The sequence below is a fragment of the Squalius cephalus genome, assembly GCF_949319135.1.
Source record: "Squalius cephalus genome assembly, chromosome: 8".
NCBI lineage: Eukaryota > Metazoa > Chordata > Actinopteri > Cypriniformes > Leuciscidae > Squalius > Squalius cephalus.
In genome coordinates this window covers 9,187,043-9,212,673 of record NC_137129.1, presented here as the reverse complement: position 1 = coordinate 9,212,673, position 25,631 = coordinate 9,187,043, and the positions used below count along the sequence as shown (strand labels likewise).

The window sequence follows — 25,631 nt, the reverse complement described above, 5'->3', positions numbered from 1 at the left end:
GACTTTCTTCAGATCCCTTTATTATGAAAAAAAAAAACATTTACATTCTTCAAAATGTGTCATTTTATGTTAAAAAATGAAGTATGAAAACAAACTATCTACAAGTGTGATATTCCTGTTAATAGATCTTAGTCAGAGTAGCAACATGTACACAAAATATAATTTTTGTCTACTAAAAACGTTTTTTGGAAAGATGTTTCGTCAGCTGAACAACTTAAACACACCTCTATCCCTCACAGCCTCATTTTCATTCCTGTTAAAATATTAAATTTGGCGCTAAATAAATGTGGATAAGAACTGTTTTTTATCTTACTGCAAGCTTCAGCTAAGAACTAGTCGATTATAATATAGGTGCATAACAGTCAGCCTAGCAACAAGGCGAACACTGCAGTAGTAGGCTACCAAAGTCCCTTTAAAGACTCTATATAATATATTTGGTATTACACACACTATACACTATTACATACAGTAACAGCATTAAGTTCGGCATGAAACGGAAGTTGCGATAGTCTTTTCTGTCTTTTCCATGTGGAACAAGAAAAATAGGACTTGATTTTGTCTGGAATTGATTGGGGATAAATAATTACGTGCACGGATCAGTTATAATAAATACTGCAATATTCCATTAAAAAAGTAAATTTCATGTTGACTAATATCAAAGACTAGTTAGAGACGGTTCACTCCTATGAATGGGAGAAACTGCAACGTATTACGTGCAACATGGCGGAATACGTCACGTCTTCTAAGTAAAAAAGCCTATCTCTGATCTGAGGCTCGAGCTTAGGGCTGCACATGCGCATTGGCTGGTCAAGCCTAAAAATAGCTTTTTAACGCTATTTGAGCATAAACAACTTTATGGGACAGTTCACGTCAGATTTTGTTGCCGATTTTAATTATGATATTTAATTGTGAGTTCCACAAGCAGTTTTTGAGATTTCAGGATTCCCCTATTCAAATAGATAGGACTTGGTCTTGGATGCCCGAAATAGCCCTGGAGGCGTTGCAAATATGGCCGCCGAGTGAACAGACTTTCCTTGAAAGGGACTTTGCTAATATGCGGTTATTTTCACGACAATCGATAATTAAGTCTGCACAGCTCCAGTTGTATGTGATTGAAAGAGAGCGGACAGATATAGTACAGTGTTGCTTATATCATACAGTTGGATGTGGAGAATGAAGCATTCCAGAGAGCCACATTCAGGGTTTACAATGACGTGAGGGTGAGTAAATAATGGCAAAACGAAACTTTCTTTTCAAATGATATGATTGCACAGTGTAGAGTTTTCAATGAGCCCATGTTTTGATCTCTCTCACACACACTTTTACACAATCATAAAACAAACAGAAAGGCAAGGCGGGTGAATCTGTCACAAGTGCTTCTGTACATTCAGTATAATGAATTATTGAGCGTGCAGGGACTTCATGCCAAACTGGATGGTGGAGGATGAAGCCTTCATGTCACAGTCAGTTTTCCCATTCCATCAAGTGCTCAAATATTTAACATGTCAGTACTAGACAGGACGTAGAAGACCTTTTCACTTCTCACAACAGCACAACACAGAAATGGGCCAGCGGGTGTCCTCAAAATAGAACGCAGTGAATTGCGTCAATAGAACAGATAAAGTTAAGAAATGTTAAAGTTTACCACAGAAAAATATTTTGACACATGGGAAGGTTTTCCACTAGATGTTGAACACGGCTTGGCATTGGTCAAGTATGGGGATTTTTCCAAGGTGTTCATGTACTGAGTTTAATGTGTGTAGCTGAAATAAAACCCTTTTCTGGTGTTCTGCCATGACAAGTTGGCAAATTGCATTTAACCTTGCAAAAACCCAAGTTTGCAAGTTCTTATTTTACACAATGTGTTAATGTTGTTTGTCGTCTTGCAGCTACACTTCCAAAACAGTCAGTATTTGGAAGTATAGTGTTCACGTGGTGTCCGTTTCTGATGTTCTTGTACATATAATAGAAAATTTACAGTGTTTACCGTCATGATAGGTTGACAAAATGCATATAAACCCTTGCGAAAACATGTTAACATTATGTTTAAGTCTTGCAGCTATACTTCAAAAAAGTACTTCTTGAGTATTTTTAGCATTTTAGTCTTCATTATTTTCTGTGGTAATCAAAAGCATGTCCCAGATGCTGTCGATACAACTTAAGTTGAATTGAAGCCAGAAAACATTCCTTTAATGTCTCAAGAATGAATGTCATTGGTTTCAATAAAGGACGCGCTCAATAAAAAGGAGCACATTTCCTAAATGAAACACTATTTCTCCTGTGAATGATTCACGCCTGGTGAGTCTATGGCCCTCACGGCTCATTGTACATCTTATCCGAATGCTCATCTGTCCTTCAGGCACTGGAAACGAGAGGATGTGAGCCGGATTTTCTATTCTCTTACCGTCACTTAGGGCTGTAGGTTATTACAAGAGGATTTGCCGTTCATGGAATGTGGGCGCTTTAAAAAGCCAATAAAAGAATTATAGTTAGCTTGAGATAAATCACTCCTGTGACATTTCATTACTAGAAAAGAGACATTTATTGTAATACAGAGCAATGTGGTTTTTTTATACATCATAAATAGTATATTAGTTTGTGTTTACAGGTCATAAGTAATAGTGCTGAAATTCAAAGAACAGAAGCTGATTTAAGGGAACGAGAAAACTGCTCCCAGCATCATCCCCCATTCAGACCCGCTGACGACTTCAGAGCTGATCAGGCGAGTGTAGTTCATTACTGCGTTTTTCAGCTGGACACTGAAGATTACCCAGAGCGCACGTCACAGCGCTGAGATTTTGATGTTGAAGATTTTGACGACATGGTCGGCACCAGCGCTGGCTAGCTGGACCCAAGCTTGCTCTTCGTTCCTCTGCTGCTCGCCATGTCCTGCCCGTCCCGGCCTTGGCCTCCAGCGCAGCCTCTTCACCACCAGCGTGTGACTCTGACTGTGATGGGTGGTCAAGGAAAGCCACAAGCATGGAAGGACGTTGATTCAAGGCAACCCAAATCACCCCTGAATGTCTCACTTCAGCTCTGCCTGTCCAAATACTTCAAGGGGTGATTATACGCTGGCCAATTTAAAAAATAATACAGGCAGACGAATAAACACACGAATCGATCTTGCTTTTCAGAACTCACTGAGTTCAAGGCAAAGTCAAATTTTGACTTCTTGAGCTTCTAAGGTGAGTGACTTCTAGGTAAGAGATACGCGTAAGTGCCTACACAGACGGTTTATCAATTACACCTACAGAAAGAGAGTTTAGCCAGTCGGGACTCAATCCGCTGTGGGAGAGAGAGAGATAGCAAGCGAGAAACAGAATGCACAACACGGCCTGGCCTCTCTCTGACACCTCATTCCCTCTCTTCACGGATCAATGCGGAAGCTGCCCACGGGAGCCCCCGTATCAACCTGAAGCTTCTCCCGAGCAGCGTGGGCCAGCTCAGATACACGAGGCCCTTTTGTTGTCAATTACACCACCAGCACTGGATTCTGGGAGGAGGTACGACTGTCTTGTTTGACTTGAAATCATGTCTCTTTCTGAGAAGGTAAGTTGAAGACTGAGAAACTGTGAGATTATTTTTAGGGGCTTATGATGCATAATGTGCTTGTCTATTTTGGCTAAAAAGCTTTGAAGAACCTGCTCACTTTTGTCAGATTTTCTGTGCCGACTGTAGGGCTGCACAATTTGGCCACAAAATCATGATTACAAATCCATAAATAAAATATAATCATATATAAAATTATAATAATTATAATTAAAAACTTTAAACAAAATAAGAACTATAACTATTCTAATATTTCTAACTAAATGTATTTAAGAAAAATAATATAATACTAATTTTACAGTAAAACTGTAAAATTACTAATATTTATGGCTGTCATAATTTCTGCTTTTCGAAACGTTAAACCTTCTCACTTTTATTTGGGTGGGAAAATGCAGGAAGCCCTTAAAGCTTCTATTTTGTTGACAAAAGCTGGTTTATACACGTTTCTCATTAGTTTGGACATTTCAAGAGTGTAAAAAAGGGGAGGTAAGAATATGAGCAGAAAAAAGGATACCAAGCATCAGTTTCTCCACATCTGCTCCAGTCTGATCCAGATGACAGATCCTCTGATGGCCTCCATTTATACAGCACAATCTGCCCATTCTCTAGACCTACAGCCAGCAAATAACTACACACATACACGTATAATTAAGCATTTCTCCCAGACACATGATGCTAATTCTAATGATGGCGTCACATAAAGATCATTGGTTACAAAATGGTCACCTCTGGTCTGAACAGAGAAATGGGCAGATAGACACGGCAGTGGCTGAATCTCCGACATCCAGAACAGAGGAGCAGGGAGTCACGCTTACACCCTCACACTCACCGACACCAGGACCCCAGATGATTACCTATAAACACACACAGGGTCAAAGGTCAAAGCTCAGACCGCAGGAGAGAGGTGTACTTATTAGAAAGGTGTTAAACAGTTTAAAGTTGCATGCAGTCCTTTCACTCTCATTCAAAAAGGTTTTATACATAAAGAATTAAATAGAACTTATGAAAAACCAAAACTTCAATCATAACAGTAGCCTAATAGCAGTGGTTTTATTTTACATGGGGGCAGACAGGTCATTGGGATTTTGCCAAATAAGATATGTTCCTGGATCACCATTCCTGTCTGAAAATTCCCTACCTCTAAACCCAACCCTACCCATGACTTATCCCTAAAATCATATGAGGTGTGTAGAAGCACCTAATCCTAGCCTGGATGCCAGCCGAACTTAGCCCCGCCCACAAAATTTTTAGGTCGGGAAGTTCGGTCTGGACTTGATCCGTTGAGGAGCTATTATGCCCGAACAAAAATTGTTCGGACCAATCAAATTGTCAGGGGCGGGCTTTATGCGATGATGGACAGATGAGCAACGTAACGTAATCATCCACGTCACCAACGAGCGCTTGGGTTGAATTCGTTTACAACAAAGAAGATTGCCGCTGGAGAATTGAGATTTCACGAGTTCACACTTACAAATAAGTCAGATAGAATAAATGCATATTTGGCGTGCTCTCTGAGGAGAGGCTTCGGGCTCGGTATTCGGCCCGAACCCAAAGTACTCCCCCCGTATTCCAGGCTGTGGAAGAACAAGCCGAGAGTGAGAGGGATGCTGAAAACTGTCAAGGAATGTTAGGTGAGTTGACATAGTGAATACATTTCTCTCATGCTGATAGTATAGACCGTAGACGGTTATTTTTTCATGACAAGTTGATTGGATTGATTATTTGAACGTGCTCCTCCCGAATTTTGTTTATAAAACATTATGTGTAGATTCTGCCATCGCGATCTGTTATAGAAGATATCGACAGCGCATTAATTTTAAAAGAGGAACAGAGAACCGCGATCAAGGCATTTGTCGATCGGAAACATGAATGAAAAACATACATCACTTACTCCGTTTCTCTGATTGGTTGTAGTTCTATCCAATTGAGTGCAGAGGCATTTTCTTTCCTGGTTCGGTTGAAACACGCCCCTTAATCACAGCTCAATGGAGCAGTATCAGACTCACATTCTGACTAGAATCTGAGTATGACGACGTCAGGCTAACCTAATCCTGGTTATAAGCCTAAACTTGTCCCTCAAATCTGATTGGTTGATTGGAATGTTGTTCCAAGATCAAAAAAGATGTTGATCCAGGAACATGTTGTACTCGGTGAGCATGTTGAGATCACATGACCAGCTGAATACAGTCTTTTGGTGAAATTTGCTTGCAGTGACTCTAATTGGAGGAATTTTCTGTACAGCATGAGTATTTTTAAAAAATAAGATATTTAAAGTCCCCCTGTAGTCAAGAATTTCATCCCCTAAAACTTATCTTTGATCACCAAAATGACATTTAAAAATGCCTTCATGCCTTAAAATAGCTTTACTGTAACTCTTCACCCTTGCCTCATTTAGTATACGCGGTTCTATGAATATGCAAACTAGCCCCGCCTCCACTCACTCGCACCAGCTGAGATCCACTTGTTGACGATCACGCGTTGACGTGATTGGTTACAAGGTAGTTTGTGACGTCAGAAACACCAGCTATTTTAAAACCGCCTTTTTGAGACTGTCTTTGGTTCGCTGCCGTTTTAAGGAGAAAATACTCAGCAACAGTGTTGACATGAATTTGTACATGGTTTGTCTTAAAGCATATTAAAAACACCATATAGACATATAAACAACATTAAAAGCTTAATTTTCACCACAGGAGGACTTTAGGATATATCAATAAAATATGAATCAATGGTATATGCCTTTGGTTGAGTGAAACTAACTGTAGGTCTTTCTTTAAAGGTTTACAAGTTATCGTTAAAAATCTAATTTTCAATTTGAGATTGTACTTCCGGATTGTTGCACTCTATATTACCCGCTTTAACTCGCCAGTCCCTCCATTATCTGACATTTTAGTTTTCTACAATGGTATATTGGTAGCTGAAAACTTTTACATAATGCTGCATTCACACAACTGGCTGTGCAATTTCAAAACAACTGCCATGTGGACTAGCGCAACACTACGTTAAACTGGACCTACCTTCTTGTCTCGACTTGATGTCACAAAGTACTTGCTGTCGGAGCTCCAGTCACATGACCAAATGATGCGTGTGTGAACCGCTGTGTCCTTGCTAGTGTTTGCGTAGAGAGAAAAGCTTGTCTCTGGAAAAAAACAAACAAACAGGTAAACCATAAAAGACAACAAATGTGATGTGATGTACACAAAAGAGCATTCGCATCTGTATCATTACTAAATTAACATTCACAAAATAGTAAAATGTAGTAACGTTTAGCCTCTGTGTTTGCTCTAATTTCTCTAGACTGAATCTGTGGTCACCCAAAGTCTAGCTATCGAGGTCATCACACTCTGATGATGCCACTTTGGCCAGTGTGTGCCCTGAACACACCAACCGAACACTGCTAATTTAAGCTCAGGCAGCGACGGATAGATTTCTCCGTACATGACACAGCTGGACCGCTATACTGGCCTGTTCTCTGATCAGCTGTGACACTGTCTAACCTCTCCACGTCTCCAGCATACAGGCTGAGTAATACCAGCCTCAACGAGAACAGACTGCGGCATGTCTCGGCGATGCCTCGGACACATCAGAAAATGGAGAAAGAAAAACAGACGCTCCTCTGGTTACCTTGTGTCAACAGTGATTTAGCCGTGTGCCGTATGCTCAGAATACACGTGATTAAACGGGTGGCGCTAGACAACTGCTGCTAAACGGCAGGAGAATCTTAGTGGGCGAACAACTGAAGTCCGCAATCTCAGTGTTGACAAAGAGAAATGGAGGAAGATAAAAGCTGTCGATGAGTCAGGAGGTCTATAAACCCTGGAGGAAGCTATCTGTTAGCATTCACATTCATCTTATTGAACATTACTTCTGAGGGGTTTTATGTAGGGCTGCACGATTACTCAAAATAAAAACGAAATCACAATATGGCTTTGTGTGGTTATCAAATCGCAAAGGCTGGGATTTAATTGCTTGCATGTTTCAGAGTGAAGCACAACAGTACGCTCTTTAACACGTGATGAGCTCACGATCTGCAGTTTTCTCAGTCTCTGTCTCCCAGCGGATCGGTTCACCCGAACTCATCTCTGCCTCTGCTGTGAGTTTGGTTCACTTATAAAGTGCATTTGGGAACGCAATATGCACCAACCATCTTCCCAAACTTGTAATGAAATGCTGTTGTCAACAAAAGAAATGCTTTAAGGGCTCCCTGCAGTTTTCACTTAATTAAAAGCTCATTGGTTTAATGATTGACAATAAAGAAATTAAGACAGCCATAAACATTAGTATAGTAATTTTAGTTGTACTGTAAAATAAAAACATTACGATAAACACTTAACACAGTTCTTAAACACTAAATTATATTACAGTGAATTTATTTTGTTCAATTCATTTTGACAATCACAATTTGTTTGTGCCAAATTGTACAGTCCTACAAACTAGCACAGAAAACCAGGTGGTAAAATCTAATTTTATTTACTATTATTACTATAGTAGTTTTCTTAAATGCAGTGAATAATATGGTAATATTTATTATTTTGTTTCATATTTTTTATTTAATAATATTATCATGATTAATAATAATTATTATTATTATGATGATGTAGTCATATTAACATTTAATCACTACAATTATGGACAAATTATTGGCCACAGGTTTGCTCACCTGTATCAGAGTCAGGGTTTCCACGTCTCCATAATGACCAGGTGCGGTCTCGAGAAACCGCTAACAGAAGGCGTCCGTTTGGGGAGAAGGCCATCTGGGTGATGGTCAGGCTGTGGCAGGGCAGCGACTGAAGCTGTTTCCAGGAACTTGTGCTCCACAGGAGAATGGCAGCATGCTCTGGTTTAGAGGCCTGTGGCATAAGACACATCTAGATCTTTCAAAACCACATACAAAATCAAAACATTTCACATTTTCAGCAGAGCTTGTGTTCTTTCTCTGAACCTCAACCCCCCTTCCTACAGCTCAGCCAGCACTGCTAGAGGCTCAACCTCATGTCCACAGCAAAGTCCTCTGAGCCTGCAGAACCTCCATTTGAGCTCGCCATCAGCCCCACTGAATAAACCTCACAGGCTCCGCTCGAGCGTGAACAATGGCAGGTGACACGCAGAATGTGCTTTCATCCGGAAGGGCTTTGTGTGCGATCAGTGTGGGTTTGGCAGAACCACGGGGGCCAGACCAGGACACAAACCAATGATCTCCATTCAACTGTCTCAGAATGTGTGTCACGGCGGCCGGAGGGCACGTAAGGCTGGTTACCAGCCCTGGTCATGAGAGTTCAATGCGCTTTTAATACGATAGGCGGCTCATTACTCGAAGAGAAGGAAAATGAACTTAAACGTGGACATCAGGGGCTAAACTGACACGAGCTTGTTAAAAAGGCAAATTACTAAATATTTAAAACCACTTAAGGATCGGTGCAGCTTCATGCACGCATGCTTTCCTGTGTCCTGTTATTACAGTCCACGGCTACGTTTGTGTGACACTAATGACCATCTGGTCACCCGCGTGAATGTACCTTACATGCCGAGGCCACCACAGTCTTCGCAGAATCAGACGCCAGACAAAACATCTCGAAGCCGTGCCCGTACCTGCGGAGAGGACACGGAGATAGGGGATGTTAATGAGGGCTCTGTCAGTACCTGCTCACAAATAAAGCCCGAGCGCCGTGACAGGTTCACAGAGACAGTCGGGGCGGTGATTCAAACACGACGGATGATTTGTGTGTCAGGGCTGCCGTGAGCTCTCTCCTGTGCTTATGGGAGTGGAAGAAAGCAGTGCGCTCTGGCAGCCATTAGCAGATCTGCTTAGTAATTTCCAGCACTGGATGAATAGCTTGTGAAGCCAGGCTGTCAAAGCCTTCAGCTGCTTACAGCTGTGTATGTAAATTATTAGAGTTTATCCAGTGCCGCCTGTGTATCAGGGAAACCGACTTTGAATTCTTTTGAGCATGTTGAAATAATACAAGTCTGTGCATTTCAATTGAATGTAAATGCCTTGGGGAAAATTCATATTTAATTGTGAAAAATACCCCATTAAAGGTTTAATAATAATTTCACAAATCTTGTTTTGAATAATACGCCCATTATTCCCACCAACCAGTGCAAAATGCCAAAAAGCAACCAATTCTGTAATACACTGCAGATAGTTTCAGCAAATGTCAGAGTCGTATGTCATTTTATGGCATTATTCTCTGCTAGCAAAAGCTTAGGAAACTTATGCCAGAAAATACTATATGCAAGTAAGCACAGGAACAAATGCTCGGCTAATGCAAACGGCCCTTCGCATTGCTGTGGCGATAACAAACCTCAGTATGCAAGGGTTCGATAGAGACTTCAAATGTCTCTGCTATTAAACTGGATGCTATTCAGGTAGCTAGCTAATAAACATTTGAACACCAAGCAAATCTGTTGTTTTTGGTAACAAAGTATTCAAATAAAGCTGAATTGAAATTTGCTTGTTGCTTTGGAAACTAACTGAAATAAGTTTAAGTACTACAATGAGTAAAAATGAGTGAAATAAAAATTAGGCCTAAAGCTAAATAGAAAGATAAAAATAAACAAAAGCATATAACAAAATTACTAAAACTAAATTAGAATGAAAACTGAAAATACAAAAATATGAATAAATACTATAACAGTATAGAAATAATACTAAAATGACACTGAACTGTTGTTTCGTGACAGTAGTGGACCTGAAAGACTTAACTGATCATATAAGACAGTTTACCATGGTAAAGTAACTCTTGGTGTGATGAACATTTGTCTAAAGTGTCTTTGTGTTGTGACTTATGAGCTTATGACATTATGTATGATATTATTATATTATTTTTCAACATTAATAATTAATATTTTTGTAAGTTTTTTGTAGCATAATGATTATTTTAAAGTACCACTGTTCGAAAACACATACATGAAACAATTGTTAAATATCAGTTCTACATTTATGGTTATTAGACATTTAAAAAGAATTGCTACTGGTTGTTAATTTTTATTATATTATTAATATTAATAGTAATAATAATAATATCAGTCGATATCTGGTTTATGCTAAACTTGAGAAAGCAACAAACTGTGGTCTGACATTTCAGAACGCAATGACACAACATCGAACTTGCATAACCTGAATCATTGTTATTCACAAACTTGCATACAGTATGTTTCCTGCCTTAGTTTCAATGTAGGAAGTTGAAGAGAGAATGAAAAAAGACATTTTAATTAACAATTCTGTCTTTTCTTGTTTAGTGTCAACATACAGGACAAATGGTTGTTCTTGTGAGCTCAAAATACCTATTACGCTGCATTATTTATGTCACACAAGCTGTTTAAACAATAATGTGGTGCAGCATTAGTGCCTGCTGCAAAACATCCAATGAGGGCAGACGCGCACAAATGAGAATTGATGGGAGACTCACAGCTTCTGTACCTCTGGCCACAGTGTGTTCTGCAAGAGGTCGTCCTCTGTCGGAGGCTCTGGAAATACACACACACACACACAGTCACAAAATATAAACATAGTTATTATGAGAAATGAGCAGACTCCTATAGACGGTATTTTTCAAAAGGGTCATCTTTTCATTTAGCAACAGATACACAGCTGAGCAATTTACTCAAAGCTGTTTGGAACAAAAGCAGCTTTATCTACAATTTTCAATGGCCGTTAGCTTTACGACATGGTGTAAATCAAATTTAGCTCTCTTTGTGCAAGCCTGAAATAATATTGTCTCATTTAGATACACAGACACTTATGCAACACATGCCCCAATTGAAATGGAATGGAGACCAGGCATTTTTTATTTTATTTTTTTCATCCCTGGTTTGCAGTTTTATTTTAATTATTTCCCTCTCTGCCCCTCCAGAAGAAGGGAGATGGAGAGAGTGGTATTATTCCATTAACAACTCTGTGTCCGCCTCATTGCGCTCCCCATAGCCCAGAGTCATCAATATTTTAACTTTGCAATTATATAAGCCTTCTTTCTAATTATGATTCCAGATTAAGGAGCTTTTTCAATCAAATTGACAATGTTTGCTACTGTTTGCCCGGAGCAATAGAGGCATAAACCCCCCTGCTTCAACACTCACCCTCCACCCATCCCCCTCATTTGTCTCCAGTATCTCTGATTCATGCCCCAGATACATTAATAAATCAGAGAAGACTGTTTTTAATAACTGCTTGTCACAAATGTAGTGTTTTCTAGGAGTAACTCGTCCACTTACAGTGTCTAACTGGTGATGTTAATCTCACAAGCTTTTGACTATTGCCATAAAGCCATTTGTATATTATATTGCCTACTTAGAGAGAAAGAGGTAATTTCACTAAAACCAACTTTTTTTTTTACTATGTAACTTTATCCACCATTTCAGAAACACTGGAGTGTATACAATTGTTAGTACCTGTGAGTTTGACAGGATGAAAGTAGGACTCTTTATATTGGTCGGACATGCTATTGAAATCTTTACTGTCCTGTTGAGGGCTCTGTGATGCGAGATCACCTGTAAACAGATCACACGCCACAGTAAAAGTTAACAACTGCCTCACCACTTTCTTGGGATCAGCACAATGCAAATTCTCCTGTGGCCAACGATTTCCAAGGGTTCATACCTTGAAACACTGCCTTGTTGGACAGGCCTAGGGCAGGAGTGCTGGCTCCCTCTGGGAGGTCTGCTATATCCTGAACACACAGGAGACAGAGCTACACCATAAAACCTCTCTATATAAACCCTTCAATACAATCATTTTTTTATATTACATTACTAACTGGTAAACTTTTTGTATATACGGTTGTATAAAAGCAAAATGCTTGCAATTTTTCTGTATACGAGCACGACTGTGTTTGGCAGCACGAGACGAGTGACACAGAAGATCATCCTGAATGGAGAATGCCATTTATGCCGTCTCATTTACCATGACCTCAAGTTACAGAAAATTAAACTCATTTAGCTATATATCTAAGAGCATGTGCATAAACATTAGCATTAGTATAATGGAAAAATGTGAGACTCATCTTAAAATCTCTTGATGATCTAACACAGCGCAAAGAGTAATTAAACCCGAGGTTTTATTTGACGTAACTAATTAAAGTTTGAAGATTGGATGATTCTAAGTACTTACATTACAGCCCAGCAGTTTCTCCAGAGAGGTGCATGATATGTTAGCCAAGTTCTCCACGAAATTCCGTGGAGCCTTGAACACCCGCAGGACCTTCTCGTCAGCACCGGACACAAACTGAAAACGCCCCACCATAGTCAGACACTGCATGTCAAAGCCGTGAATCTGCGGCCTCGAGATCTCGTGCCAAGTAATCTGAAAACGCAGAAAGAGTTGATCAATCTTCACCAGATAAAAAGAAACTGACAGCGTTTGATCAATCAAAAATCAATGGGTTGAAGTGCTGATAGTTGTTTAAACCTGTGAGCATCCTTTTCTCGTCCAGGGTGTAAAGAGTCTAGTGGTTTGGTCTGATCCGACAGTGATGATAAACTCTCCCTCGGGGTCCCAGCTCAAGTCCTGCACTGCATTAAAGTGACCCGAAATGACCACACTAGGCCTCCATTCTCCCTGTGCAACACACAAATCTCCATAGTCATTTACCCCATTTACTATAAACCATAGACTTCTATTTCACAATTTTATTAGGTAAACAGTAATGTCTGCATAAAGAGCTTGTTACTGAAGGATGTTGTCAGTTACATCTGACCTGGTTTCTGTCACAGTGCCAGAGGTGCAGCGCTCCGTGAAAGGCATGAGCCAAAATCATAGAGCCGTCTGGACTCATCTGGCATCCATAGAAACCCAGGGTGTTTCCTCCAACTTCCCCAACACGAACCTTAATCAGGGGTCAACAAGAAACAATGGACAAATAATTATTCAACCTATCCACATTCTAGTGTACAATACTACACATCAAAACTGAAAAGTTCTTGTAACTACTTAAAAATGTCTGTTAAATAAGAAGTTTTGATTTTATTTGTTCAATCCAAAACAACATATTACACAATATCTCTGGAAAAAAAAACTAGGGTTAAACGCTTTGTTCAAGGATGCCATAGTGGACTGGTCACCCCTTGAAAGACATTTTGGTTGTATGTTTCCCATACATCACTGTAGCTTGTTGCATAACTACCATAGTGCGATGAACTAGCTAGTCATGACTGTTTCCCAAAACCATAGTAACTTTGTCACACGTCCGTCGTTCAATCACGTTAGTTGACGTCACAAAGGTGGTGATAACTGCCAATGAATCATTTTGAGAATTGAGATCAAAATGTAAAAGATTATTTCTGTAAATAAGCAATGCATCTGAGAAGTTTTTGTTCTCTGTTGTTTTGCCTTATTCCCAGATGTTTTATTCAATCACGGGTTCTCCATATGTCATATTCTGGAGTTCCTTCGGGGTACTAGGGCACATATACACCCGCACTATTCAAAAACGGCACTTTCATTCTCTCGACAAACTAAACTGTGAATGTAATTTGTATATATATGGAACGAATGATATAGATTGTGCTTATTTTGTTCTACAGTATGAGCTATTCAAGCCTGTGTCATACTAACAAGAAACTATGGTTCTAACTACAGGTTGATAGCTGTAATTCCAACCATACAACTTTGCAATGCTGTTCACAAATGTTCATTAGAACTATGGTTATAAACTCTTTTGGGTTTTTTTTGTTCAATTGATTATACAGAGAGAATGACATTGTGTTGCAGCTGTTATGAGTTAATTGCCTGGGGTGGCTACAATTCAATCCCAAAGAGCAACTTTATAGGAAAACAAAAAGCTGGGAACTACACTCTGTTCTGTCACGTTCTTGATGGTGAGAGTTGTATAAGAGAGGCCTTTGCTGGTGTCACTGCCCCTGATGAACCGGCTGGTCAAGCAGGATGCTAATTAGTAGTCGTGAATCCTGAGCAATCTGAGTTGAGAGTCCACAGCTGTGCTCCATCTCCGTTAAGTAACAGTCTGAGGACACCAATTAATCAGGCGGACAAGCGAAAAGCACAATGTATGCAAAGAGGAGACTATTAAATGAGAAATAAATCGTGTTTGCTTCCTTTGAATGCAATAATGTGATGTTGAACGTAATCACGCACACATTAAATCAAATATGAGCCTCGGAAGGCTAGGAGACAAATGGTCACATGAAGAATGAATCAGTGTAAACTCCCCTGACTGGGCTGGGCTATGAATACCAAAGCACTGTAATTGTTTTTCAGCACACTGTAGCGCGGCTTGCCCTCTGTCTGGCCCGTGTCTAACATGCTTAATGCAGCTCGAGTGTCTCACGGTAATAGGGGAAGCGAGTCGTGCAACAGAGCAAGCGGTAACATTGCATAAAACAAGATAATTAGTCATGATTATGCCATCAGCGATAACCTGTCTCTACATTTATTTATGGTTGTGTGCAAGCAAAGACTGATGCTCCAGCCTCAACATCTGCATTACCAATACACACTCAGTGAAGAAATAATTTTTAAAAAAATAACACACACTTACGGCTGTGAAAAGCAGGTATGAAAATGTCAGTTGACAGGCATCACAATGGTGTATCCCGTTGACCTTGAGCAGGACAAGACACTTCCAGCAGCCGTGTTAAGAGCAGCGGTGATCCCTCGCGTTCAGGGGTGTCACCGCTCAATGATTCACAGTCTCTTGTCATGCCCAGCAGAGCATGTCTCAAAGATATTGCCAGATCATGTGGTAAGCTTAAGCTCTTCATCAAAACGACAACACTAGATGGACAAATCAGCTATCTAACACTGAGATTTTAACACTGCCACAAGACATGCAGGACAGTTCAGACAGAGCCATGATGGCTGGAAAACACGGATTTAAACCTAAATCGACAAACCACCAAACGTAAGGGCTATCAATGCTTCGGTATACGTCGATAGAGAGACATGCCCTTCACAGGCATATCCTACACTACGGAGTGAATATGGCGGAACTAATGACTGCGATAAAGAGAGCCCTTCACTTTGAATGGCACGGATCTCTGCGAGCCATTCTGGAAAGAGTGATGCAACATTAACCAGATTGATTTTGAATTCCATCCACATGGCTACTCGTATATCACGGCCAAATCTCATGGGTAAAATGTGCAATCACTCTTGTTTAGGGACTGAACACTGATATAGATCTGTGGCACAATGTGTGTTTAACACAACCACAGAGTTTGGGATGGCACAAAAGAAAACAATGCAGGGAACCATGAAACTTGTCATGAGGTTGATATTCTGGAAATGAACAGCACCTCAGTACTACATCAGGTCATGCGTGAATGATGTGGCCTACAAGTTGAAAGATCTGGGCTGGCAAGGCAGCAGATTCGATTCCCAGAGAATACACATACTAATAAACGTTTAAAAAAAAATTTGAATACACTTTGGACAGAACCAATGAGAAAATGTAGGTTTGAAGCCCACCAGAAGCAATCCATGAACTATCAGCATTATGCCCTTGAAATGAACTTAGCGCAGGCTGTTACAGGGTGATTTAATAAGTATACTGCAAGTCACTGTGGATAAAAGCGTTTGCTAAATGACTACTTGGATTATCTCGCACTTTATCTTACAAGATAAAGGTAATCACTACCGAACAAACTAATAGTTTCATTCCTGTATAGATGAGAGATTCATGAAGCTGAAAGTGAGCAATTCAACAATTATGGATATTGAGAGCAGCTCAATAGTACACCAACTGGAGGTGTGTGTGTGTGTGTGTGTCATGAGGTCTAGATGTTAAAGATCTATCATCATAATCCATCCATTCTCCCTTCTGGTCTATCAGAGAGAACAAACCATTAGCACAACAGAGTCTCAGTCCCCCCCACACCGTTCATGAGTTATTAGGAGGGTGTACTTTACCCAGCGGTTTGCCTGGCCACTCCACAGCAAAGCAGTTCTCTACTAAATCTGACCAATTAGTCTAATCATTATGGAGAAGACTCTTCTTTGTAGATGTGTTAATTAGTCAAAGCGATGTTGGTCATTTTCTGCTTAGTAGGGCACTGGCAGTCAGTCAATAACTGTGCAATGAAGGCAAGTTTTAGATAACATAAACTGACATATTTATGGATAAGTAATTAGCACAGGCCTTTACGCACCAAAACTATAGCAAAGCTAGGGGTGGGCAATATGACCAAAATCTAATTTCAGATAACAATACATATCACAAAACAGTTCTTTTCATTATTTTATTTTTGTTATTATATATAAGAATAAAGATGCAAATTACAAACAATAGGACAAATACAATACAGTAAGAAATACTGTATTGTATACAGAAATTTAATTTAATTTAATCAAAGATTGGCAGCAAAAACAATGTTAGATTAAGTCTATAAAATGACTCTGCCTTATTTAATTTATTATGTAATTGTTGGAGGTTTGCATAAAGTGTATATTATAAAAATATGTATCGAAATTAATTAATAATTTAGCTTATATTATTGACCCGACTTGCTTCATCCTCTGCAAAAAATAATAATAATTCTACACACTCACAAAATCGTTGCTTGTCATCAGCTAAATGTTCACTCCTGGTGTAAATTGCTCCACAGGAAACCATTGTGTCCATTCAAAATCTATTTTGACAAATATTTATGTTTAGTGTGAAAGGGCCTTTATGGTACAACCTTATCAGTCTTTGTTTAGTTTTTTCAAGTGCACAAATTAAAATATAAATCCCCATTTATGAGCACATATTATATCTGTTTATTCTGTTACTTATCTCTTAGCCTGAGCTAAAGCTGAAGTAGGGGATCAGAAGGTGGAAATCAGAAAGGATGTATGATAACCCACAGTTATTTACTTAGTCTCCATGAATCCGTCAGTTCAAAGGCTCTCATCCACATCTGATAACCCAGTATACACCCACCTCATATCATATGCCCTTTACGACTCAATACAGAAGACACATGCAGTGCAGAAATAACAGATGTGGAACAACCCCACTGCATCCAGGTACAACACAAGACCTGAAATCAACCTCTTTCTTCTTACAACTACAGCTCACAGCCTTTCATTTTTAATTGGACATGCCTTAGTATGACAAAACACGTGCATCATCATACTAAAACGCTCCAAGTGTCAGAATCAGGAGGAGCCATTGATCTGAACCCAGAGACCTTTGTCTGTGTGCCAAGATCAAAGTGACTACCTCTTCTTAATCAACCACACAGCCGATGCGGTTATCTGCTGTGGCAATGCCAATCAAAACCTTTTATTACAACTGATGTGAAAAAAATGTCCAGATTTAAGGTTATCTGAGGTATCGCCATCCCATTTTTGAGAGGAACTCGCCAATCATTCACAGTCCCTCACACAGATGGAAGAGAAAAAGCTTATCTGTGCAATTCTCAGTGTGTGGGCTAAATTTGACGCAGTTAGACGAAAAAGGGCAGATATATCCTGCATGAATAAACAGTATTATAAGGTAAGGCTGTTAAATAGCAGTCACAAACTAGTTTTTGTTAATACAATAAAGTTATTAAGCCAAGTCTCTGACTCCCGGACCGTCAGTACTGGTTCCCCCAAGGCTGTGTTCTTCCCCCTTTACTCTTCTCCCTTTAATTAACAGCTGCACCTCCAGTCACCAATCCGTCAAACTACTGACGTTGCGAATGACACCACCTTCATTGGGCTCATTTCTAAAAGGGATGAGTCTGCCTACAGGTGTTTGACCATTTGGTGACCTGGTGCAGACAGAACAACCTGGAGCTTAATGCTGAGAAAACAGTGGAGATGGTGGTAGACTTCAGGAAGAACCTAGCGCTACCATCCTGTGTGACTCCCCAGTCCATACTGAGAATCATCATCACCCAGGATCTCAAGTAGGTGCTGAACATCAACTCTCTGATTAAAGAATTTACTTTCTGTGGCAACTAAAGAAGTACAACCTACCAAAGACAATGATGGTGTACTTCTACACCTCCATCATCGAGTCCATATACTCACCTCTTTCATGACCATCTGGTACTGCTGCCAATGCCAAGGACAAAAGCAGGCTGCAGTGTGTCATTCGCACTGCTGAGAAGATGATTGGTGGAAATCTGCTACCTCTTCAGAACCTGTACGATTCCAGGACCCTGAAGCGGGCAGCCCTCTTACCCCTCTCACAGTGGGCACAAACTGTTTGAGGCACTACCCTCCAACAGGAGGCTGAGGTCCATCAAGACTAATTCCTAACGCCACAAGAACAATTTCTTTCCATCCACAACTGGCCTCATTATCAATATCCAGCATCCACCACTATGGCCATTACACATTAACAAAAAACCCAGCAATGTTGTCTCATGTGTTACATTAACACACATAACTCTAGTGCTATACTGTACCTTCTTATGTCAAACTGTGAGAATTTGCACTGCTCCTCTTTTGCACATACTGCACTAATGCATAGTTAATGTTTCTAATTTTATTTTCCTAATTTTTTTATATATATATGCTCATACGGTACTTGCCGTGATTCTGATTCTGATTCTAAAAGGTGTATCACTAGTGCATAATGCCTTCCAATACCCATTTTTTTTTTTTCAATGACAGTATTTATTTAGTAGTAAACAAGGTGACTTTACCAGCTCCACCCACACGCCTGAATCCTCCTCTGGCCCCCATAAGATCATGGTTTTGTCCATTGAGGCAGAGAGCAGCTTCAGGGGCTGTTCCACTGAGTCACCTGCAGGGGGAGACAAGTAACAAAACACAGGCAGAGACAGGATAAATATAAAAAGGTAATACAAACAAAATAATGCAATGTCAACAGGTAATTAATTTCACAGCACATTACAGTTTAATTAAGACACAAAATCAAATGAAAACATTCAGGAATACCTTTGACACATGGAGGTTGCCAGTGAATTCCATAAACCCAGTTTTCATGTCCAGCCAACACCGTTTCAAGACTCACAGCAAATTCTAGAGCACAAACATAGAGAAAGAAGTTATGACAGTAATACACTATGTCTTTATTTATCAGTGAGGGGCAAATAAATAACTTGCACATTTTTCTTTACTTACGAAATAAAGTCTTTACTAGCCAGTCAAATTTTTGCATTTAGGTCCTGGCAAGTTCATTTTTAGACTCTGATTACAAAACAATGTGTACACAATCCTTGATTTTAAGTATCTATAAACCAAGACATGGTTTCAAAACTAAAAAGATAATCAAGCAACTATTCAACTGAACAATAACCAATTTCTATAAGTCATCACACAACTAAATTACAATCACGCAAAGCCTCCAGCCTCACCATCTCCAGACACTTGAAAGATGTTCTCCTTCATTTTAATAACAGCATCAGCCTGATGGTCCGGTTCAGCCACAGTCTTGGCAAACAGTCTCCACACTCTGATCAGACAGTCCTGTGAACAGCTGGCTAGCCACAGCTCTCCATCTACACATTCAGCAGTTCAAACACAAGTAAAGTAAAAGTAGTATGTGTAGTAGTAAAATTAGTAGAGAAAGTAGTATGTGATGCTTTCCCGGTTATATATTTAAGCAAGCTCCTTATTTTCACATGAGAGTGAAAGTGACAATACCGGCGTTTTAAATCGTTTTCACTGCCGTTACTGTATCATATGTATTAAATGGGTCTTTGATTTGGATGGGACATATTTCTTTTTAATAAATAGCCACTAAAATTACTTTTAGTTAGCAAGTAAAAACTAAATAGTCAATTTGGTCAACTCCTGGTAGGTAGCTGGAAAGGAGAGACAGTCTACAACACATTCTGTTATGAGTCATATACAGTACAGGCCAAAAGTTTGGACACATTATTATTTTTAATGTTTTTGAAAGAAGTTTCTTCTGCTCATCAAGCCTGCATTTATTTGATCAAAAATACAGAAAAAAATGTAATATTGTGATATATTATTACAATTTAAAATAATTGGTTTTCAATTTATTATACTTTAAATTATCATTTATTTCGGTGATGCAAAGCTGAATTTTCAGGATCATTACTCCAGTCTTCAGTGTCACATGTGACATCCAGTCAATCACATGATCCTTTAGAAATCATTCTAATGTTCTGATTTATTATGAGTGTTGGAAACAGTTCTGCTGCCTAATATATTTGATGAATAAAAGGTTAAAAAGAACTGCATTTATTCCAAAAAAAAAAAAAAAAATTCTAATATAAATCTTCTTTATTATCACTTTTTATCAATTTAACACATCCTTGCTGAACAAAATTATTGATTTATTTAAAAAAAAAATAAAGAAAAAAATTACTGACCCCAAATTACTGACCAGTAGTGTATATTGTTGTTATAAAAGATTTCTATCTTGAAAACATTTGCTTCTTTTTTTTTCTTTTCTTTTTTCTTTTTCTTTTTTTATTTATCAAAGTATCCTAAAAAAGTATCACAGGTTATGAAAAAATATTAAGCAGCAGAACTGTTTCCAACTTTGATAATGAATCATCATATTAGAATGATTTCTAAAGGATCATTTGATAGACTGGAGTAATGATCCTGAAAATTCAGCTTTGCATCACCGAAATAAATGATAATTTAAAGTATAATAAATTGAAAACCAATTATTTTAAATTGTAATAATATAGCACAATATTACATTTTTTTCTGTATTTTTGATCAAATAAATGCAGGCTTGATGAGCAGAAGAAACTTCTTTCAAAAACATTAAAAATAGTAATGTGTCCAAACTTTTGGCCTGTACTGTATATTTGTTTTCCCAGAAGGCTGTCAAATTTGAAATATGTTTATCAGTTACTGTAATATCTTAGCTAGCATCACCTAACAGCTAACAGACATTGTCGTTCAAAAGTGTGGGGTCGGTAAGATTTTTTAAAAACATTTTAAGAAGAATCTTATGCACATCAAGAATTCAATTATTTGATTAAAAATAATAAGTAAAAACAGTAAAGCTGGGAAATAGCATTGCAATTTACTTTTTTCAAATTTAAATATTCAATTTTATTTATTTTACAATGTAATTTATTCCTGTGATGCAAAGCTGAATTTTCAGCATCATTGCTCCAGTCTTCAGTGTCACATGATCCTTCAGAAATCATCCTAATATGCTGATTTGATGGTCAAGAAACATTTCTTATTATCAATGTTTAAAACAGTGCTGATTAATATTTCTGTGGAAACCTTGATACATGTTTTCAGGATTCTTGAATGAATTGATTCTTTTGTAACATTATAAATGTCTTTACTCTAACTTTCAATCAGTTTAAGAGTCCTTCCCGAGTACAAGTATTAATGTCTTTTGTTCAGACCTCGTTCTGAAGGACTGAAGGCTACAAAGGTTAAATTTAGTTTTTGTTGTGTCTTTAATTATCAAGATCCTAAAACAGGCTTCATTTTAACCACACTAAATATAATATTTTCTTCCTAAGCACATTTATTCCATTCAGAAGTCCTACCTTTCGTGGCCCACTCCACACATCGGACCCAATCCTCATGTCCTGTCAGAGTCAGAAGCCTCTGAAACTAAACACAACCCCAGATAACATCCACACACCTACATGACAGACTTTACAGCATTAATATAAAGTACAGACCCCTCAGTCTTACCTGTCCACTGAGCTGCACGTACAGGTGAACTCTGCTGTCATCTCCTCCACAGGCGAGCACTGGAACTGCAAGAGATGGAATTATCCTCCTCATTCACATGGACATACGAGGCAGACAAGTGACTAAGTCTATTCACGCCATCTAGAAGCAAAATACAGCTACAGTCCAGGCGTGAATAATGTAAGAGGGCAGGCTAACGTCGCCCCAGGACATTTTTAAAGCACTGAATGAGATTTTAACCTGTGATAGGGATGGACAGTCCTGCAAATCAACACGGAGCTCCAGGCACAGCTTACCTCTGCTGCCTGGCAACAGCACCAAGGACACATCCATCATGAACCCACTCCCAAAAGATACAGTCTGGAGGCATTCAGCTAATGAAGAGAACACAAACACCAGAATCAACCCGTCTAACTCATAATGAATCCTTATGAAGAAAATAACAACTTGTTATTTTAAAGTAGGGTATTGCTAATCCAAAAAAATATATATTGATATAAGGCCAATTACCCAGAAAACCTAATAATGCACTCAAAATGAAGTTTGGGTTCTGCGTGACAGCTCATTAGATTACTGTCAATTGAATGTTAGGGGATGATGATGCAATTCATCATCATCATCATCATCATCGCATGACTCAAATTGTGTCAAAACAATACAGAAATATTGCATTTACCCGACCATATACTGTATGGCTTTCACACACTCTGCAAAGAATTCATCACAAACTTTGGCCACGGAAATATCACTCTCTTTCTGAACAGTAAGAATGGACATCAGAAAGAAAGCAGTAAGATCAATTAATGATGCATGAGCTTTCATTCATAGTTTGAGCTCTTAATTCTTGATTCATTGATCTTTAGGGAGAGATTTAAAGTTCCTTCATGATTAGCCTCTTCTTATTACTTATGTAACTGTGACTTGTCTAAAGTCACTAAATACATGACAAGCTCACATGTATTTGATATAGACATATTAAACATGTTGAATATACACTACCATTCAAAAGATTGGGCTGGGTATGATTTTTTTGAGAAGAAAGTCTATAATGCTCAGCAAGGCTGCGTTTATTTGATAAAAAAATACAGAAATAACTGTAATATTGTGAAATATTATTACAATTAAAAATAACTGGTTTCTATTTTAATGTAATTTAAAAGGTCATGTATTCCTGTGATGCAAAGCTGATTTTCAGCATCATTACTCCAGTCTTCAGTGTCACATGATCCTTCACAAATCATTCTAAAATGCTGATTTGCTGCTCAAGAAAACAGTAATGCTGCTTAAAATGTTTGATACCTTTTTTCAGGATTATTTGAAAGTTATGCAGAACGTTACATTAGTGAAGACATTTTATAATGTTACAAATTATTTCTGTCAATTTAATGCATCCTTGCTGATCAAATACATTTTTAAATCTTACTACATTTAAATGTACTATTTAATCTTTGTTGTTCTTGGTCGCAATCCATAGCAAATGCTACTTTATCCCTACAATGACAAATAAATAGATTTTGAACTACATGCACTGAATTTGAATTAAGGGCTTGTTATCATTTACAAGAACCGACCAGCAGATGTCAGGCTTGGAGAATTCGAAAAATCCTCAAACACTTATTAATAAAATGCATTAATAGATTGAGTGCTTTCAATCCACACTCTCATGAACTGAAAGCTCACTTCTTATTTTACCTGTACCAGAGGTGCATGTCCAGAGTTTAACAGTGGAGTCAGATGATGCTGAGGCCACCAGTAAGTGAGAGGAGGACAGAGACACGGCGTCCACTGCACACACGGGCCCCGAGTGTCCTGAACACACTGCGCATGCTGTGAACTGAGCAGAAGAGGGACAAACTCAACTCAAATCACTATTAGTGTTCTTTTAATTAAGCTTTTATGATTATCCATTTATAGACAAATATACCAGAAGAAAAGATACTTCACAGAATATATATAATTGACAAAGCTGGGTCATTCCTGTTCTGTAATCAAATTTTTATTTATTTATATTCATCAGTTATATTTATGTATTTTAAACTAATTTAATTTATTTAATAGAATATATGTTTATTTTATATATGTTTAATTTATATATATATATATATATATATATATATATATATATATATATTATACATATATATATATATATATATATATTATTATTTTATTTTTTTTGGTATCCATTTACTTTAATCTAATTTAACTATTTTCTTAATTTTTTTTTTTTTTACAGTTTCTCTAGAATTTTCCACGGACTTTCCCGTTTACTAACAGTTAGTAAGGGTGTTAGCATCACTAAGGATTTCTTAAAACAACGGATGTGTTGCAATATTTATAAATATTTGACTGCATAATTGTTACATTTTTTACTATAGGTTTTATATTTGTGTCATATGTAATATTGTTTGTTATATTTTTTCTGGCACCAAGGAAAGCACTTCCTAATTTCATTGTACGTGAGTATAATGACAATAAAGGCTTTCTATTCTATTCTATTCGGCTGTTATTCCAAAGATATTACAAAACACTATAGATGGAAAGTGATACTGAGAGCATAGAACCAGAGTACATGGTTTTAAAACAAAATGGCAACATCAGTTCTAGTAAATTTATGTAAAATTGAATATATATATATATATATATATATATATATATATATATATATATATATTGTAAAAATGAAAAAATAAATATCTTTAAAGGTTGTTGATTTGATTTAATATTTTATAATATATTAAGAAAATACTGTACAATGAAAAAAAAGTACTGCATAACAAAAAGGACCCAATTATGTTGTCAGCATAAGTATTTATATTTACTGTTATTGTAAACACATACCTTCCCATCCTGCTTCTCCCAAACAATAACATTATTATCTGACCCACCAGATACCAGCTGGGTTTCCGGACCTACAGAAACAGACAGCTTACATTTCTACAAGTTCCTTTGTTTTTATTGTGTCTGGCCTTGACAGAAAGTTGAAATATAATGTCTATATGCATAAAGATAATTTATTAATGATGGTTAAAGTCAAAGACTTACTGCAATCTTGTTTATGAACCCACTGGACAGCATTCACCCTTCCAGTATGTTTATTAAGCAACTCGACAATCCTTATTTCCTGATGACAATCAATAAAAAATCAAATTAGGGTGAAACAAACCTGTCACAGTATCAGTGACCTGTCACATCTTATTTGACAGTTCACTAAACTGCTTTATCACAAGGTACACTTACATTAGCTTTGAGTTTTAAGTTTGCACATCATTGCATTAAAGAATCGGAACATGTGTAAGTACATAATGTAAGTGTAATAATAATATGCCACAGTGCATCAGCATCATTTCAACTAAAGTAAATAATCATTCAGACGGTACCTGTGGATTATAAAGGGCAACTGAATTGCATGTCCCAAATGCGATGAGACCTCCTCTGCCCCAAGACACAACATTGGGAGTGCGATTAGCACAACAAGAGACATGACATGTGTCCATTACAGGCGCTGACATCTTCGACGCTGCTGTGTGTTACAGTTAAA

The 25,631-nt window shown here is 38.1% G+C and overlaps 1 protein-coding gene across 1 annotated transcript; it reads right to left on the bottom strand.

The window, feature by feature from the left end:
• elp2 (elongator acetyltransferase complex subunit 2) lies at positions 1 to 25,631 on the bottom strand. The gene is made up of 22 exons (XM_079877843.1): positions 25,471 to 25,631; positions 25,136 to 25,214; positions 24,932 to 25,002; positions 23,783 to 23,924; positions 22,387 to 22,464; positions 22,091 to 22,155; positions 21,940 to 22,006; positions 19,798 to 19,941; positions 19,379 to 19,462; positions 19,123 to 19,223; positions 13,242 to 13,370; positions 12,953 to 13,102; positions 12,656 to 12,847; positions 12,146 to 12,215; positions 11,938 to 12,036; positions 10,959 to 11,016; positions 9,063 to 9,135; positions 8,207 to 8,396; positions 6,564 to 6,685; positions 4,276 to 4,403; positions 4,064 to 4,177; positions 1 to 2,948 (listed from the first exon to the last, which is right to left on the bottom strand). The coding sequence occupies exons 1-22, from the start codon at positions 25,600 to 25,602 to the stop codon at positions 2,783 to 2,785; spliced, it is 2,454 nt and encodes an 817-aa protein (XP_079733969.1). The 5' UTR covers positions 25,603 to 25,631; the 3' UTR covers positions 1 to 2,782.